Source organism: Oreochromis aureus, linkage group 8, assembly GCF_013358895.1.
Source record: "Oreochromis aureus strain Israel breed Guangdong linkage group 8, ZZ_aureus, whole genome shotgun sequence".
Lineage (NCBI taxonomy): Eukaryota > Metazoa > Chordata > Actinopteri > Cichliformes > Cichlidae > Oreochromis > Oreochromis aureus.
Window position 1 is genome coordinate 28,344,595 of NC_052949.1, and position 15,615 is coordinate 28,360,209.

Here is a 15,615-nt window from a genome sequence, read left to right on the forward strand (position 1 = left end):
ATACGTCTGAAAAGGCTCCGCGTCCACACTATCGTTTTCATTCATTTTCACACAGTTGTTCATCCACATTTAAATGGCCAAAAACGCTTACGTTCCAGTACTGCGCATGCGTAAAACCCAAGACAATTCGACCTGCCTCATTTCTGTCTGCTGTCTATTTACTTTCCGGCTCTTTGAAACGTCACGGCAAAATGTTGAGGAAAACACCAAGTTTTTTTTTAAATGGACTCTGACCTGGACCTTGAGGTCAAGGTCACTGATATTCAAACTTGTCCACAATTTTTAGTAGATGCACCTATGGTATCAATTTTAAAATAATAAATGGCCACTCATTCTCAAGTTATTGAGATCCCAAAGTTGCTGGTCTGCCTGCCCAACACGGTGATGACAATACGGATCCCCGTGGAATTCTGTGACCAACTTTTGAGCATGAATAAGAGAAATTTAAATCTAGACATCTTAAATTCAAGACCACACTGACTAATACCAACGGTGTGTTCTAATCTCTTTAGTAAAATACTGTTGTCAGTGGTAATTGAGTAGTCATTGATCATTTGTTACCTTACCAGTGCCGTGTCTGTGCTATGGCGCACTCTAAATCTGGACTGAATCTTTGCAAATTATCTGTTCTTTTGCAGTGATTATTTGACTGATTGACAGTTAACATCTCCAAATGTTTTGAAATAAAAGTAGCTAGTAAGATTTTTTCAAGTAATAGTTTAATTACTGCCATCTTAATGAGGACAGATTAATCATACTTGTAACAACACTTGTAACAACAATTTTTCAAGGACAAACAAAGAGGGAGAGTGGAAAGTCATTTTCACTCTCCATCATGTTAACAGTGAAGGAATCACTTCCTTACACTTATTTATCGCACATGTTTTGATTGTAGCTACACATGGCCACTGGGTCAGCTACACTGACAAACCCATATCATGAAGCTCCCAGCTTCGTGCTGATGTTAATGCTAGAGAACATTTGTAACTCTGCAGCATATCACTGACAGGACTCAGCAACCCTGCACTGCAAGTTTACGTGGTCTGTCACTTCATGGCTGAGTTGCTGTGGTTCCCAAATGCTTTTCCTCTGCAATAATACTGCTTACAGTTGATCATGGAATATCTAGGAGTTAAGCAATTTTAGATGTGTCCTTGATCCAATACAGCTGATTTAAATGGCTAAATTACCTCCTCAACATGTCTTGAATGTCTCCAGAGGCCTGGTAATGAACTAATCATCTGATTCAGGTGTGTTGACCCAGGGTGATATCCTGCAGGACACCGGCCCTTGAGGCCTGGAGTTCCCCACCCCTGGTCTATATAGTGTAGATGATTGCAGATAGTGTTTTTATTGCAAGCTACGGGATTTTGATTAGAAGAAGATTTTGAAACTTACAGAATGATAACAGTTTAAAAACACACAGGATATACATCAATAAACCTTACCTTGTTAAAGAGCCTGACAGGAGCAGCTACTGAACCTGTTTCTCTGAGGTAGTCAAACCATTTGAATGGGAGTTTAGTGTACCCTGAGAAACACAATATGTGTCAAGACCAGAACATAAACAACCCCAAATTTTAAGGTTCCAAAGTGAAGAAAAAAATATAACCATAGAGTACCTCTAGGGGGTGTCAGTTCAATGTTATTGATTTCACAGAAGCCAACAGGGAAGATGGAAGGGGAGGTGCCATGGTAGCAGAACCAGTCTGATCCATCCACTGCCTCTGAGCCATCTATCCCAATCATGAGATATCCATCTGCCAACACCTATATAGCAGAGAGTTATGTCATGTTAACTTTAATGTACAACCTAAATTCCAAAAATGTATAAAATGTAGATGCAACTAGAAACAGAACACAATCAAATCTCATAAATCTATAATCTATTGAAAACTGAGGACAGAAAACAGATTGAAGGTTTAAACTGAGAAAATATACCATTGAAAACATTTTTTTCATTTTTCATTTTACGGCAGCTACAATTTGATGGCAGTAAAGCCCCTTTTCCATTAGCACCTACCCAGATCAACTGGCCACGGATCGCCACGACCCAACTCGGATGGTTTTCAATTACAAAACACTAGTACTAATGTACGTGACGACTGTCGTCAATAGCAACACGCCCGCGCATCCCGCCACGTAATTAATAATGGACAAGAACACTGTTGTTTTTGTATCCATTTCTCTTGTTCCAGGCTTTAAAAAAAATGAAGGTTTTGATTTAGTTAACAAGAGTGCTCTCATGACTCATCAAGTGATGCTACTGGCCAGGCAATCGGTGGCATGCAGTTTGACAACGTTATATTTTAGTACCGGCTTGGATTGCTTAGAACCCCTACCAAGCAATCCAAGCAGGTAACACCATCAGCTGCCCCATCAGCTGGTGGTACGTAACCACCACTTAATATAGTGGATGGGAAATAAATAAATATCGGTGGTATTGAAAGTAGGTGTACACAAAGTTACGTCTGCGAGGTGGTTATGAGTAATTTTTTCTCTAATGGTTAAAATTTTATTTATAAAGAAATTCAAGAAGTCATCACTACTTAAGGTTAAAGCTCAAGTAGTGATGACTTCAGCTCTGTTGGCTTAACAAAGCTGACTTTTGGTCAGCCTGGCTACAGTGCTGAAGAGAAACCTATCATTCTTATTACCTTTAGTCAGTGATGAATAGTAAGATGTTCTACCTTTATGGAGGGCTTTGTTATAGAGCAATAATCTACTTTTGCAGGCTTAATGATGATCTCCTAAATTAGTTAGATGCCATTTCCTCTGCAGCTTATAAGTTATCTGCTTTAAGGTGCACATTTGAGAGTTATAGTCAAGTACTTTTGATTTCAGGCTGTATTTTTCAGAGGCGCTACAATATCTAGAATCATATACAGAAAGGAAGTAAATTTAATAACAAGATAATGTACTTATGTGGAAATAAAGTTCAGGTAGCTGCTCTCCACTGTATTGGCACATCGCATTGAAGATAACAGTGGCGCAATTATAGCCTTAATTTTACAGCAATCACAAAGATATTCACTGTGTTGAAACATTTATTCTGTTCATCTGGACGTAGTATTTTCAGTGGAAGAAACATTTCATCACTCATCCACCAAGTGACTTTTTCTATCATTAATATGCAAATTGTCACGACCATTGATCAACATACATTCAAATTTCAATTTGTTTGACCACAAAACAGTTTTCCACTTTGCGTAAGTCTATTTCAAATGAGTTTTGACCCAGTGAAGATGGCAGTATTTCTGTATCATGTGGACATTTGGCTTTGCCGTTTCTTAATAGCCACAATGTTACTTAATAGCTTACCTGCATTTGTGTATGCATTAGTGAACCCCTTGAGAATTCTGAGATACACTGGTTATACTGGAAATACTGGTTACATTGGTAATCATCTTAACCTGTTAAGATCAGGTCAGGTTATAACCAGTATAACATGACCTAATTAGTGGCAAAATCTTCCTCCATCTGTTTCTTTTTAGTACCACTTCCTTTACCAGCCTTTTGTTGCCCCTGTCCCAAATTTGCCATGTTGTTGCCATGAAATTCAAAGTGAGCTAATATATTTCATCAAATAGTAAAATATTTAAGTTCACACATCTGTTTTCTATGTTTTATTGTGAATAAAATAAGGTTTTACGAGATTTGTAAATCATTGCATTCTGTTTTATTTACATTTTACAGCATCCTGACTTTTGCAAAATCAAAACTGCAGGGCTCACAAAATCACTAGCCTGACGTCCCGGGGCAAGCGATTTTTCCAGTTGGGCTACCAAAATCTATCTCAGCCCTGCCCGTTTGGCTATCATAGGAAGGAAAAATACATGTCAATGCTTTTGCATTCTTTCGAAAATGTAGCTGAGTAATTATATCATTGGCATCGATGAGCCACTGTCTATATGTGATATATTGAAATTGCGTTTGAATTTGTGCTCATTTTTTGCTTTCACTTTCACTTTGCGATCGCGCGAACGGTGTGTAGAGAGCGGCAGCACTGATTGACAATTAATTACGCACCAATTCCTCTGACATCGTCTTATCACTCATTAGCTTACTATTCAAACGTGACAAGTGAAATCTCCCACAGTAAGCTTAAACATGTGAGGTTGATTGCGCAGAGAATCGCTGACCGTTATGCAAGTACGTGTGTAAAAGCAGCAGGATTTACGCTGGTATTTTAGTTCTGCTGAGCCAAATAAGACAGGTCAGGGTGAAGAAGGGGCAGCCAAATAAAAGCCTACCACAAAACGGAAAAGTTATGACAAATCAGACTATGAGGCAAAAAGAAAGCTCAGCTTTTTTGGTTTCATGGACAAAAGAATTTATGCGGCTGGAATATGACAAGGTAAATAACATGATGTTCTGCCAGGTGTGTTGTGAGTTTCATTTCATTTGAGTCGACAAGCGCCTTTGTAACTGGGACCAGTAATTTTAAGAAAGACCCCATCAGAACCCATGAGAAATGCAAAAAATGCATTATTGCCCACTCTGCAATATCTTTCCCAGAACAAACAGCAATTGCAAAAACCATACTAAAAATAAACCAAGCACAAGAAGAAGTCCTGAAAAATCTTTCAAAAGCATACTATGTTGCAAAGAGTGAACTACCATTGTCAAAATTTAGCAGTCTTTGCAAATTTCAAAAAGCAAATGGCCTAGATCTTGGTTCCACTTAACCCTTACCCTTGACATCAGTGGAAATTTCAGATTCAGGATCTGACACAGACTGATTCATGTTCTACACAGTTCTTGCAAGTTCATAGAAATTTCTGTTCAATTAGAACCAAGTGTTTGAGTTGATGATTGTAATTTTTATACAGTTGTTGTGATTTGTTGATTTTAACAATTTTCTGATTAATTTTTGTTTCCGTTACAATATTATACTTTAATATATAATATTGTAAAGGAAACAAAACATTAAAAAATTGCTCTTTTTTATTCGGGCTACTTAAGTTTATTTTGGGCTACCAAAAACTGAAGAGTGCCTGCCCGAAGGGCTACCAGAGATTTTGAAATTTTGCGAGCCTTGAACTGGCTTACCTTTCTTACAGTAGCTACACATATAGCTGAGAGATTGAGGGGGTCAATGGCTTCTAACTTCATCCCATCTTTGAACCAGTCCCCACTCTGGTCCACTTCCTTCGTCTGTAAAATCAAAGGCAGAAAAGCGGAAAGAAAAACAACTTTTTATGAAAAGAATGCAGACAGTTAGGGTCATCCCCTTAGTGAAGTTGATTAGAGTGACGGTACAGTAACTGTGGCGTGTCCAGCGGCGTGGCCTGGGGGGGCACAGGCCACCCCCCCAACCAGACTGGCCACCCTGAAGCTAAAACAATAAAATTCAATCAAATATCAAATGTACGATTATGTTTTCACAGTGAAGCTCAGATATCTGAGTGTAAGTGAATGCAGCATCAGCTTCTGCACTATGAGCATCACGTTAGCAAAGGAAGGAGAGCCAAGCACGAAAGACGGCACTGCAGAAAACAAGTTTTCGGCGAAAGAAAATGAGGAGAGAATAAATGTCCCGATAAGTAATATTAAGTTTGTTGAGTTTAGTAAACTTCGGTGAAATTAGAATACCAAGGAAAAAAATAACACTTAAAGAATTATTGCAACCGTCGAATATTTCAGACAGTAGGCTACTGGGGGGGAGCTAGCATAAGAGTTAAGAGTTATAAGATATAATCCAAGTCGTAACATTGCTGTATGGAGCTGCAGATTTGGTTGCAGGTTAATACTGGCAGTGTCACCATGCCAGCTGACTGTATTTCATCATCAGCCAGTGTTGTTCTTTATACATCAATATTACCAAAGTTTATCAGCACTTACACTACACTGTGCGGTCTAGCTAATTTCTCTCATTACTTATCCTATCTGCCAGCTCCATGTTATGAATAGAGTGTAAATCACCCCATGAAATGGCTGTGCCATGTTCAATGCAGGGATGTGCAGTTCTGGTTCTCAAGGCTCCTGTCCTCCCGGTTTCAGATGTTTCCATACTTCAACACAGCTGATTTAAAGAATCATTTACAGACTTGTGCACAAATAGGTGTTTGGGGATTTTTTGTTTTGAATTGGCTATGTTGGTATAGGTAACATCTAAAACGTGCAGGATAGGGGTCCATGAGGGCCAGAATTTGACATTATCTGCCAATTACATCTGCCACCCTTCTCCAAATCTGTGCCCCACCTGGCCCCCCCAACAAAAATTTTCTAGACACGCCACTGTACAGTAAGCGGGCCTGTTAGGTTGAAATTGTTAAATGTTGTCATTGTTTTACTTAAATTCTTTTCATTCTTCTGTTTCTGTCCTCCTCCCCGGCCTACATCTATGTGGGGGATGCAATAGCTGTAGTGTTTAATTGTAGGCACATCCTATGTGAGAGTTCTGCTTTCTTATTTAGTGAGGATGTTTTACTTCCTGGCCTTTATTTACCTGTGTGTGTGTCTGTCTGTGATTGTGTAAATATTTACGCTATTGTGTACTTCACACACATGGAGAAATGCCAAACTGCCTTTCATTGTTCTTGTAACAGTGACAATAAAAGCTATTCTAATTCTAATTTTAATTCAATTAAGGTTGATACATATGTGATGTTCATGGCTAAGCAACAGTTTGTATATGTAAATGATGTGTGTACACAAACGTTTCTGGAGCTTGGAAAGGTCTTTACGCCAATGTCATGCACCAGGATGAAATGATATTTGAAAAGTCAAATGACAGAAATGTGGTATCCATCTCCATTTTACGAAGTTCCAAATGGAGTAGTCAACATCAGACACACAGAAACAGAGACCGACAAACTCATGCATGTATAAGCAAGAGCACAGAACACCGCTGTCGGATTAAATGCTTTTATGAGAATTAACTTCATATTTGTTAAACTACACAATAAAATTTTGAATAAATAGCTCTTTCCCACCGAATGTACTACACGAGTATGAAACTTAAATTTTGGTACCCTTATAACACAGGGCTAATATGAGGCAACTAAACAAATTTTGGTCGAGAGTGGAAGAGACATATTTCTTATCATATTAACAGGGACCCCCAAGCACTTAAGAAATTAGGTTAAATTTTTTTTCTAAAAATTTAAAACAACAACAACAACAACATAAAAACAAAACTATATACCATAAAGGGTTATAACTTTCAATGTTTGTTATGTTTGGAATTGACAACTCACATTGAAACTGCAACATTTTATAATAGGATCGACTTGGAAATGCACCTGTAAAGGTTTCCAACACCTTGTGCCTCCAGGATCAAGCAGTAGAAAAGTAGACACTATGGGGACATGTTTAAAGACTCAGACAATAAATAAGTATTTAGTAACGTTTAAAGCCTTATTTGTGCCATGTCAGTTAAAAGCAACACAGTATTACTTGATTGCCAGCTTTCTTTCAAAATATTGGTTAACAAATAATGTTTTAAACTTGCTTTTAATGAAGCTAAAAAAAAAATCCAGTTCATTAAAGTGGACATTAAAGTAAAGAAAAAGAAAAAGATGTTTTCAGGTCTTTTTTCCACTTGTATTTTTAAGTGGAGTTTAAAGATTCATTAATCCTGTATTTAGTCATTTTGATGAAAGGAGTGCTTTAATTTTTTAAATATAAATGCAAACCAGTCGTAGCACTGTTATGTCTGGCTAAATACTCATTATGTATGTACACACACATAGAGTACATTATGTCTGTGTGTTGAAAATCTTCCTAACATACCCACACCAAAATGTTATTATACTCTATCATTCTTTAACTTATTTTAACATAATTTTTATTATTTTTAAATAGTGCCAATTCATAACAACAGTTGCCCTGAAGGTGCTTCATGTTGGAAGGGAAAACCCTATGATATAACTGAACATGCTAAAAAATTAAACCTGGATATTTTCTACAGAACAATTACAATAACTTGCAGAACAGAACCCAGTCTTCCATATAATTTTAGCTGAAGTGTGAGATCTGCTTTTCAAAGGGGGAAGCTTGCAAGGGAAAAGGGACTTTTAGTGGTGGTTCAGATGTGGGATAATAAGGATGAAATATATTCTGTTCTTTTGCCAAGTCTTACCTTCTGGAAGAGCTGTGGAGGAGCATCGACTTGACCATCTAATTTCCTTGTTATATCTAGAATTTGAATACATGAAAATGACTTGTTACACATACAGTGGGCATTGTTGTAAATTGTTGTAGTTTCTCTTTTGTTAGTCACGTGTGTCAATAATTACTTGAAGATTTCAAGTAATTATTGACACACGTGACCCACATTAACACGGGACTGTTACTTGATCAACTATAACAATTTTCAAAATTCACAATTTTGGAGTCTGTATGATTCCTCAGATTCCTCACAAAGTGAGTGTGCCTACCAGATCGTTTGAAGCGGTGTCCAATGCTTCTTGACCAGCCTATATTATGGATAAGAGGGCTATACATGTGGCACCAGAAGTCATCAGCTCCACCCTGGCTCTCCTCATAGACCAACCTCAGGCGACCTCCAATCACTTGCTCTACCAGCGCCACCCGTGTCCGGCTGAGATAGTTCTTATCGACCACCTCAACTCGCATTAGCTTCTTAAAGGGAAATTGCATGTTTTCCTGTACCTTCAGTGAAAAATGAGTGGCAGGTTTACCAAACCAAGATGAAATGTAACAGCCAAGGATGAACAGAAACAACAACAACGTTTTATTGTAATTTTAGGTTCAGCAAGAACACTTAAAAATAAAATAAATATATAAAATGCAGCTTTACAATACTGGGCTGATGCCTTACCATATCATTAAAGTTAGGTGGCAGTGTTTTAGCTCCAGTGAGGCGCTTCACAAGAAACGTTTTCCAGTTAGAGTACTTATGTTGTATGCCTGTAGAGAGCAGCAATAATTAACCATAGTGCTAAAGAAAACTTTGATTTGTTTGTCAAAACACTCACTTTTTGGAGGTACGAGGGGTTTGCCACTTGAAGCACACCATCCCACAGGGTGAACTTCAGGTATGCAGAGGTTACACCAGAAGTCTTTACTTGTGTCACTGTCAAAGCCCTCATAACGCAGGAGAGCCTTGAACCCTAAAGAACAAGAGGAAACACTATTAATGTGCTCACTAATTCTTGACATCAGAAACAGTAGATTGAAAAATTGACCACCATCCGTGGTGAGTTTGCTTATTCTATATTCAGCTTGAGTAGTTGGTGAAAAAAAAAATTAGATACAAAGACTGTATTCACATGTGAGTATAAATAATGTGTTATTTCTCCTCACTGTTGGTGTGAAAACTATTTATACTGTATTGATCCTTTTCCAAAGGTTTCTTTCTAAACAATCTCAGAAAATCACTTCTGTTTCAGTGCTGAATTTATTTAAGAGTTCATAACAAAGATGTCCAAAGTGAAGCCTTAGTGGAGGAATGGAAATCAGATTGCCCTGTACTTTACACATAGATGATAAATACATGTGTCAGCTAAACATACCGATGAATATAAACGTCTTATTTTTAAGGTTTTTTCCCCCTCTGATGTCAGCTTGCACATTTTATTTGTTGGGTGTTGTACTGTCACATGTGGAATGGGAGAAGGGGTTTGTTGCTTATTTCTTTGTTTATGGTAAAACTTAAAAATCGAATACAGACTTTTATTAGCTCAGGTTGAGGGATACATTTGGTACTTTCATCTATGTGTAGGCTTGTTGCCAGTATTGTCATCAACACAGTTGCTGCCAGGACAAACCAATAAACCTTCACAGATATGGGTCTGACTAATGAGGATGATATTGGCTCAACTGAGAATGAATTTTTAAACTATTTTAGTACTGAAATTAAAAAAAAAATTTAAAAAAAATTCAGCTATTCTTGCAGCATGTCAGTGTCTAGTATTAAGACCTAGAAAAACTTAAGGCTACACCTTTACAAGGTTGGGCGATATGTCAAATTTTTCCAACTGGCATTCGTCAGTCCAATAAATGACAACAGGCGATATATTTGCACGAGTGACTTTTTGATGGGCGGAGCAATGTAATCATACACAGACTGATTTGCGTGTTTAGAATTTATATGTTTTTTTTATGTTCGCTGGAAGAAACATTTTTTTAACATACTTTTTGTATCTTGTTGTTTGGTCGAGTGTGTAAGACAGATAAACATTGGAACAGCCTGTAAACACGGTTAAAGTGGAAAAAAGAAACCAGTTTTTCTTTGTTTCCCTGCCCAACATGTTTTTTAATTTAAAATGTTTTGGGGGGGTTTTCTGAACATAGGATACTGCCTTTCTTTCTTTCTGTTATGAGTTTGTGTAAATTTATCGCTGCATTTGAGGAGGGTGCCGTTAAAACAGCGCTATTATCGTTTTCGTTGACTGTTTCTCTTAGTTTCAACCAACAGTATTAGCAAAATTACTAACAGGCAAATGAATAAATTGGTCTTGTAAAAACGATCGGCGAAAGGCTCAGCCTGTCATTGATGGTCGATAAATTCGTCCAATCACCCAACCTTACTACACCGATTCTGAGTCAACCAGCAGCTGCAGGTTCTCTTTCATGTAAAGCCAAATGCCTCTCTTATGGTTCACTGTCTCATGAACTGACAACTACTTGTTGTGGTTGTGGAAACAGCGAAACTAATTGTTCAAATGTTCAGTGTGAGTTTTACATCGGACTTTGCATACATTTGCCATGTTGTGATATACTTATTCAGCATTAACACTTACTCCTAACACAGTTCACAAAAATGAAAAGACACAAACACAATTAAAAATACAAAACACCCCAGGGGTTGTGTGAGAGATTTTACCTTAATTACTTGTAGCATTTACCTGCTAGCTTTATGATTTCTGCTATCCAGTACACCTTGGTGGAGAAGTTGGTATCAGAGTTGGGCACTTCAATCCTCACACCTACTTCAATATCTCCCCAACATGTTCCCATGGGGGCCTGAGGCACAGAAGTTATCAGCTATGATAATCATAGTATCATATCAGTGGTGACCATATTCTCAGCTCCAGCTACTTACATGCTTGAAACAGCTGACAGGAGCCCCCACCGTGTTACTGCTACAGATATACTGCCCCCAGTCAAAACTCTCTCCAGGGACCACTGACAGAAAGAACAATTAGTTTGTAGCTTGTGTACATCAAAAAGAGCAGAAATATGAGCCCCATCATGATTGCTTTTTCACAGCCTACCTGCTTTCAGTTTGGCCTGGTTCTGTTGACTTGCTTGGTACTGGGCATAAGCTGCCAACTTTGCCATGAGAGGCTGTTTCTGTAAGACTTTGGCCTTTTTTGTTGGTGGTTTGCCCTTGTAAAAATCAAAGCAGATGTTAATATTTACTAGAGATGGCACGATACCACTTTTTTATGTCCGATACCGATACCGATATCATAAATTTGGATATCTGCCGATACTGATATTAATCCGATATAGTGTGTTTTTTAATCAATAAAACTGTTTTTTTAATATCTTGCTGCGTTTTGTATAAGGTCATACTCAAGTTTAAATAAACAACAACACTAAAGCTATTCTGTTATACCTGTATGTAAAAAAATACACTGCACCCAAAATATTTCATAGTTCAGCAACACTGATCAATCTAATAATCTTAAACCTGCTCCATCCTCCCTATTCTGGTATTTTAAAGAGTACTTAGCAGAAATATTAAGCAACCTAACTAATAGGGTTGCAAACTCCCAGCAATAAAAAAAAAAAAAAAAGGGGAACCACCCTCCACCTCATGATGCTTAATCGACGTAATCAACTTAAATTTGATGCAGTATGAAAAAAAAAATGCACAGAAATAAATTATTTTTCAAGAATAATTAAATGGATTCAACATCTTTCTTCTACAGAATTGCAGACTGCACAGATGGTACCTTCCCAAAGGAAAAAGTACTATAGCTTACTAGGGTATATTAGACTTAACAGTTACTATATACAGTAATGGACTTCTATACATTTTACATCAGATTAAAACTTTGGGTGTAAGATTCAGATAATTATTTATTAAAAGCTCGACATTTTAAATGAGAATAAGAAAGAAAAGTATGTCTTTGTGCCCCCTTTTCCCTGTTAATACCCTATCGGCCCCCCTGGCTACACTTTGCTAGATCCGCCCCTGCACAGTTACCAGCCGTCAGCTACGTAGAAAAGGATCCTGGTGTAGAAAGTAATATTAAATAAATTCTAACAACAGCTTATCAAGCTTAAACGTGCTGCTGTTGTTCAGCCGCTGGTTTCCTCTTTCTGGTGCAAAGTGGGCCAAAAACAAAGAAGAGAGACAGACTCGCGACAGAAAAGCCGATCAGCTGATCATTGATCAGTTTCATGATTGAAGTAGCGGCAGGAGAGGGAGGGAGAGAGAGGCAGTCGCTCCATATATCGGTTGTTAAGCTTAAGGTAGGTACGCTTTACAAACATTCAGAGATGAACTTACACACTTGCTTTACTTCTCTCTGGGATAACTTCCTCGGAGATGAAACGCTGGTTTGGTAGCGAGGCTACAAATACACACAGCCGCTCTATCACGTGAGCACACTGCTCCGACGTGCTACGGTTATGGGGCAAGTTACGCCGTGTCGCAAGTTTTGTGAGGTCCTTTTTTGATATTTAATGGATCGGATTACATTTTTTATTTCTCTCCGATATCCGATCCAGTAATTTAGGTCAGTATCGGACCGATACCGATACCTAATATCGGATCGGTCCATCTCTAATATTTACACAATACAAAATTATGAAACTACTATACTTTTTTATCAAAGATAATGAATTTACCTGGAGTCTTGCCAAGATGCTAGCTTTTTTAGAATTTGAGGAATAACTCCTAGAACAGGACACACTGCAGAAACGCTTGGTTTTGGAGTAAAAAGCATCTCGTACACCGACCATCCCACACATCTCACAGGTGGCTGTGAAAACAAACCGAAATACATCAGCAGTCTACAAATGGTAAATGGCATTTATAGTTATCTCCATAAGTATTTGGAAATTGACACAATTGCAATTTTTGCTCTGTACGTGGTAAATGGACTGGTTTTTATATAGCGCCTTTCTACTCTGAATACTAAAAGCTCTTTATAAATCTTTCCTCATTCACATCCAATCGCACAAGTACTTTTTTCTAGGCACTTTCTATGCAAGTTCTTCCTACCCAACATTCATACACATTCATTGTCCGGTGGATGCATCGGAGAACAACTTAGGGTTATTATCTTGGCCAAGGATATTTGGCATGTAGAATGGAGCAGAAGGGGACCGAGCCACCCCATCACTACAGTGGATTTTAAATTAACCAAATGTGATTTAAATGAAAATTTTTAGATTTAATTCAAAGGGTATACCAAAAGTAATGCATTAACTGTTTAGGTAATTCAATATCTTGGCCAAGGATATTTGCACATATGAACGTTGAGGAGCTGAGGCTCAAACTAATAATCGTTATACTTCCTGAGCCACAGCAGCTAAACGTAAACACTATTATTGTTCACTCACAGATTGATATTTAATAAGCAATACACACAAAAAAAAGCCTCATGTACTGACCCATTCCAGCCTTTCCATCAGGGTAGGTGTAGACTTGTCCATTGTTCTTGATGATGGGCAGACTAGCAGGGATGGAGGGTACCACCTCATCCTCACTGTCGTCTGAGCTAGAGCTGCTGGTGGACTCCTCGCTGCAGCTGTCATAGCCATCAAACATCCCGAATGAGTCTCGTCGCTTACGATCTGAACGTGGGGTACGCTCAGCCTTTACAGATGAGGACACAACAGAGAAACACTGAATGAATTCATATGGATGCTTTTAGGGGTGTCTGTAGCTCAGGAGGTTCTCCTCTCCATTTCTCCATATAATGTAACACGTTTACTTTGGCGTTGTTCAGAGAAAGCAGTGAAATTGGTCTAAGAGAAGGTAACTGTTCAGAAAAACATATTTCATTCAAGTCATTTTATTTTACTCCATTCCCTTTTGAGTTATTTTACTTTACTAAAACTTAATAAAAGAAAAATAAAGCTGCATTCTCATACTTCTATTCTTTTAAGCTATTGCACTTTATTTTAACAGCTCCTTACAAATGTCCTTGTTCTGTGGTCCTGGAGTTTAGCCACACAAACTAGCCAAACATTTGTCTTTAGTGCAGAAGGGACGCCCAGTTTTTTTATTTATTTTTTAACAGTGGCGCTCTTCAAATTAAATATACCATGGTTTTTAATATTAATAAAATTAACCTTTTCTTCAAACATATAATGGTGAAAGCACAGCAATAATAGTGCCTTAAAATAATTCTTATTACTGTTAATCTCAATCTCTGTGCGAATCAATACAAAAAAACGAAAATACTTAAAACAACTTTTGTGAGGAAGCGAGAAAGGAAATATTGCTCTAAGGCAATCTTGGGCGGTAGGAAGGGGAAGAATGGGGGAGCAGACGCAGTCTGCAATAGTTGCAAAAGAAATGGTTTGATTGCAATGGTTGATGCAAAAAATAATAATGGACCAGAAGAAAATAAAGATTCAAATCTTCTTGGTTCACATTTTTATTATTTTTTATCAATATTCTTTCCATTTTTTATGAGCATTTGTAAGATGTTTTAGACAAATGTAAACAAAAATCAACTCCCTAAGCTAAATTTTAGTATTGAAGTGAAGCTGAACTTGTTTTAGTTGAAAGATGTATTTTTACAGTTCGCCTTTCATCATTAATGCATCATTTAGATTCAGGTAGGAAAATATCAGCGAACCATATCTGAGTCAGCATGACTTTTTTCGAAACGCCCAAAAATCTCTAAAGAAATGAATAAATACTACGTGAAAGTATGTAAGTCTGATCACAGGATCCGGAACAATGCGTACATGTTGTCAAAGCTAGTTTACTTCCTCTTCACAGCATCTCAGCCCAAACATTACACTACGCGCAACAGTTTAACTTAAAAAAATAAAAAATAAAAAAAATAAATCAAGACACCCATTTCCAAAGACATCCTTTGTAAGCTACATTTTACATACATATATATTGGAAAAGTAAACTAATACCGAAACTAAAATAAGGGACGGCCTTATTACAAACACCTCCTAAAGCTAAACAGCACTAGCACAGCTAGCTAGCAGAACCTGTTTTTCCAGGGGGGGTTTTCAGAACAAAGCCTTTTTACGTTCGTCTATTAACGTATAGTTGCAATAGTTAGACTTGTAAGAAAAATCTACTCGTTTTTTTTTTGAGAGAGAGCGAGAGAGAGAAAAGAAAGAGCTTTAGTATTATGTGTAGATGGGTGAGCCACTAGCTGGCTATCGTAAACAGATAACAACAAAGGAGGCGTACTACCCTGAACAATCCACTGGAATCGGAGGCTCGCGGCCCAAAAATGTTTCAAACCAACTCACCAAATCCCTTGCGTTTTCCATCAGCCCTTCATATAGCTGTTCTTCCAGTTACCTGCACTTCCTAATTCAAACAAATCCCCTCACCTGGGGTATAACCTAGCTTTGAATTTTAGTCGAAATACTACCAAGCAGGATATCAACAAATTACTCTGCAGCCTCTGCGCATGAGCGACCGTAACCTACTTTCATGTGATTGGTGGATCTGCAATGGAGGTCATCGACCGATGCAGACACAAA

The 15,615-nt window shown here is 37.8% G+C and overlaps 1 protein-coding gene across 1 annotated transcript in view; it reads right to left on the bottom strand.

The window, feature by feature from the left end:
• Positions 1 to 15,545, bottom strand: part of mbtd1 (mbt domain containing 1) — a 23,924-nt gene extending 8,379 nt beyond the window's left edge. Inside the window, exons 1-13 of the mRNA XM_031731308.2 lie at positions 15,379 to 15,545; positions 13,543 to 13,747; positions 12,775 to 12,908; positions 11,187 to 11,301; positions 11,015 to 11,097; positions 10,818 to 10,935; positions 8,946 to 9,080; positions 8,789 to 8,877; positions 8,385 to 8,619; positions 8,087 to 8,142; positions 5,053 to 5,157; positions 1,623 to 1,770; positions 1,449 to 1,531 (exon numbers count right to left, since the gene is read on the bottom strand). Of these exons, the coding sequence (XP_031587168.1) occupies positions 1,449 to 1,531; positions 1,623 to 1,770; positions 5,053 to 5,157; positions 8,087 to 8,142; positions 8,385 to 8,619; positions 8,789 to 8,877; positions 8,946 to 9,080; positions 10,818 to 10,935; positions 11,015 to 11,097; positions 11,187 to 11,301; positions 12,775 to 12,908; positions 13,543 to 13,747; positions 15,379 to 15,399 (1,527 nt within the window). The 5' untranslated portion in view covers positions 15,400 to 15,545. The remainder of the gene's footprint in view (positions 1 to 1,448; positions 1,532 to 1,622; positions 1,771 to 5,052; positions 5,158 to 8,086; positions 8,143 to 8,384; positions 8,620 to 8,788; positions 8,878 to 8,945; positions 9,081 to 10,817; positions 10,936 to 11,014; positions 11,098 to 11,186; positions 11,302 to 12,774; positions 12,909 to 13,542; positions 13,748 to 15,378) is intronic.
• Positions 15,546 to 15,615: the final 70 nt, after the last annotated feature.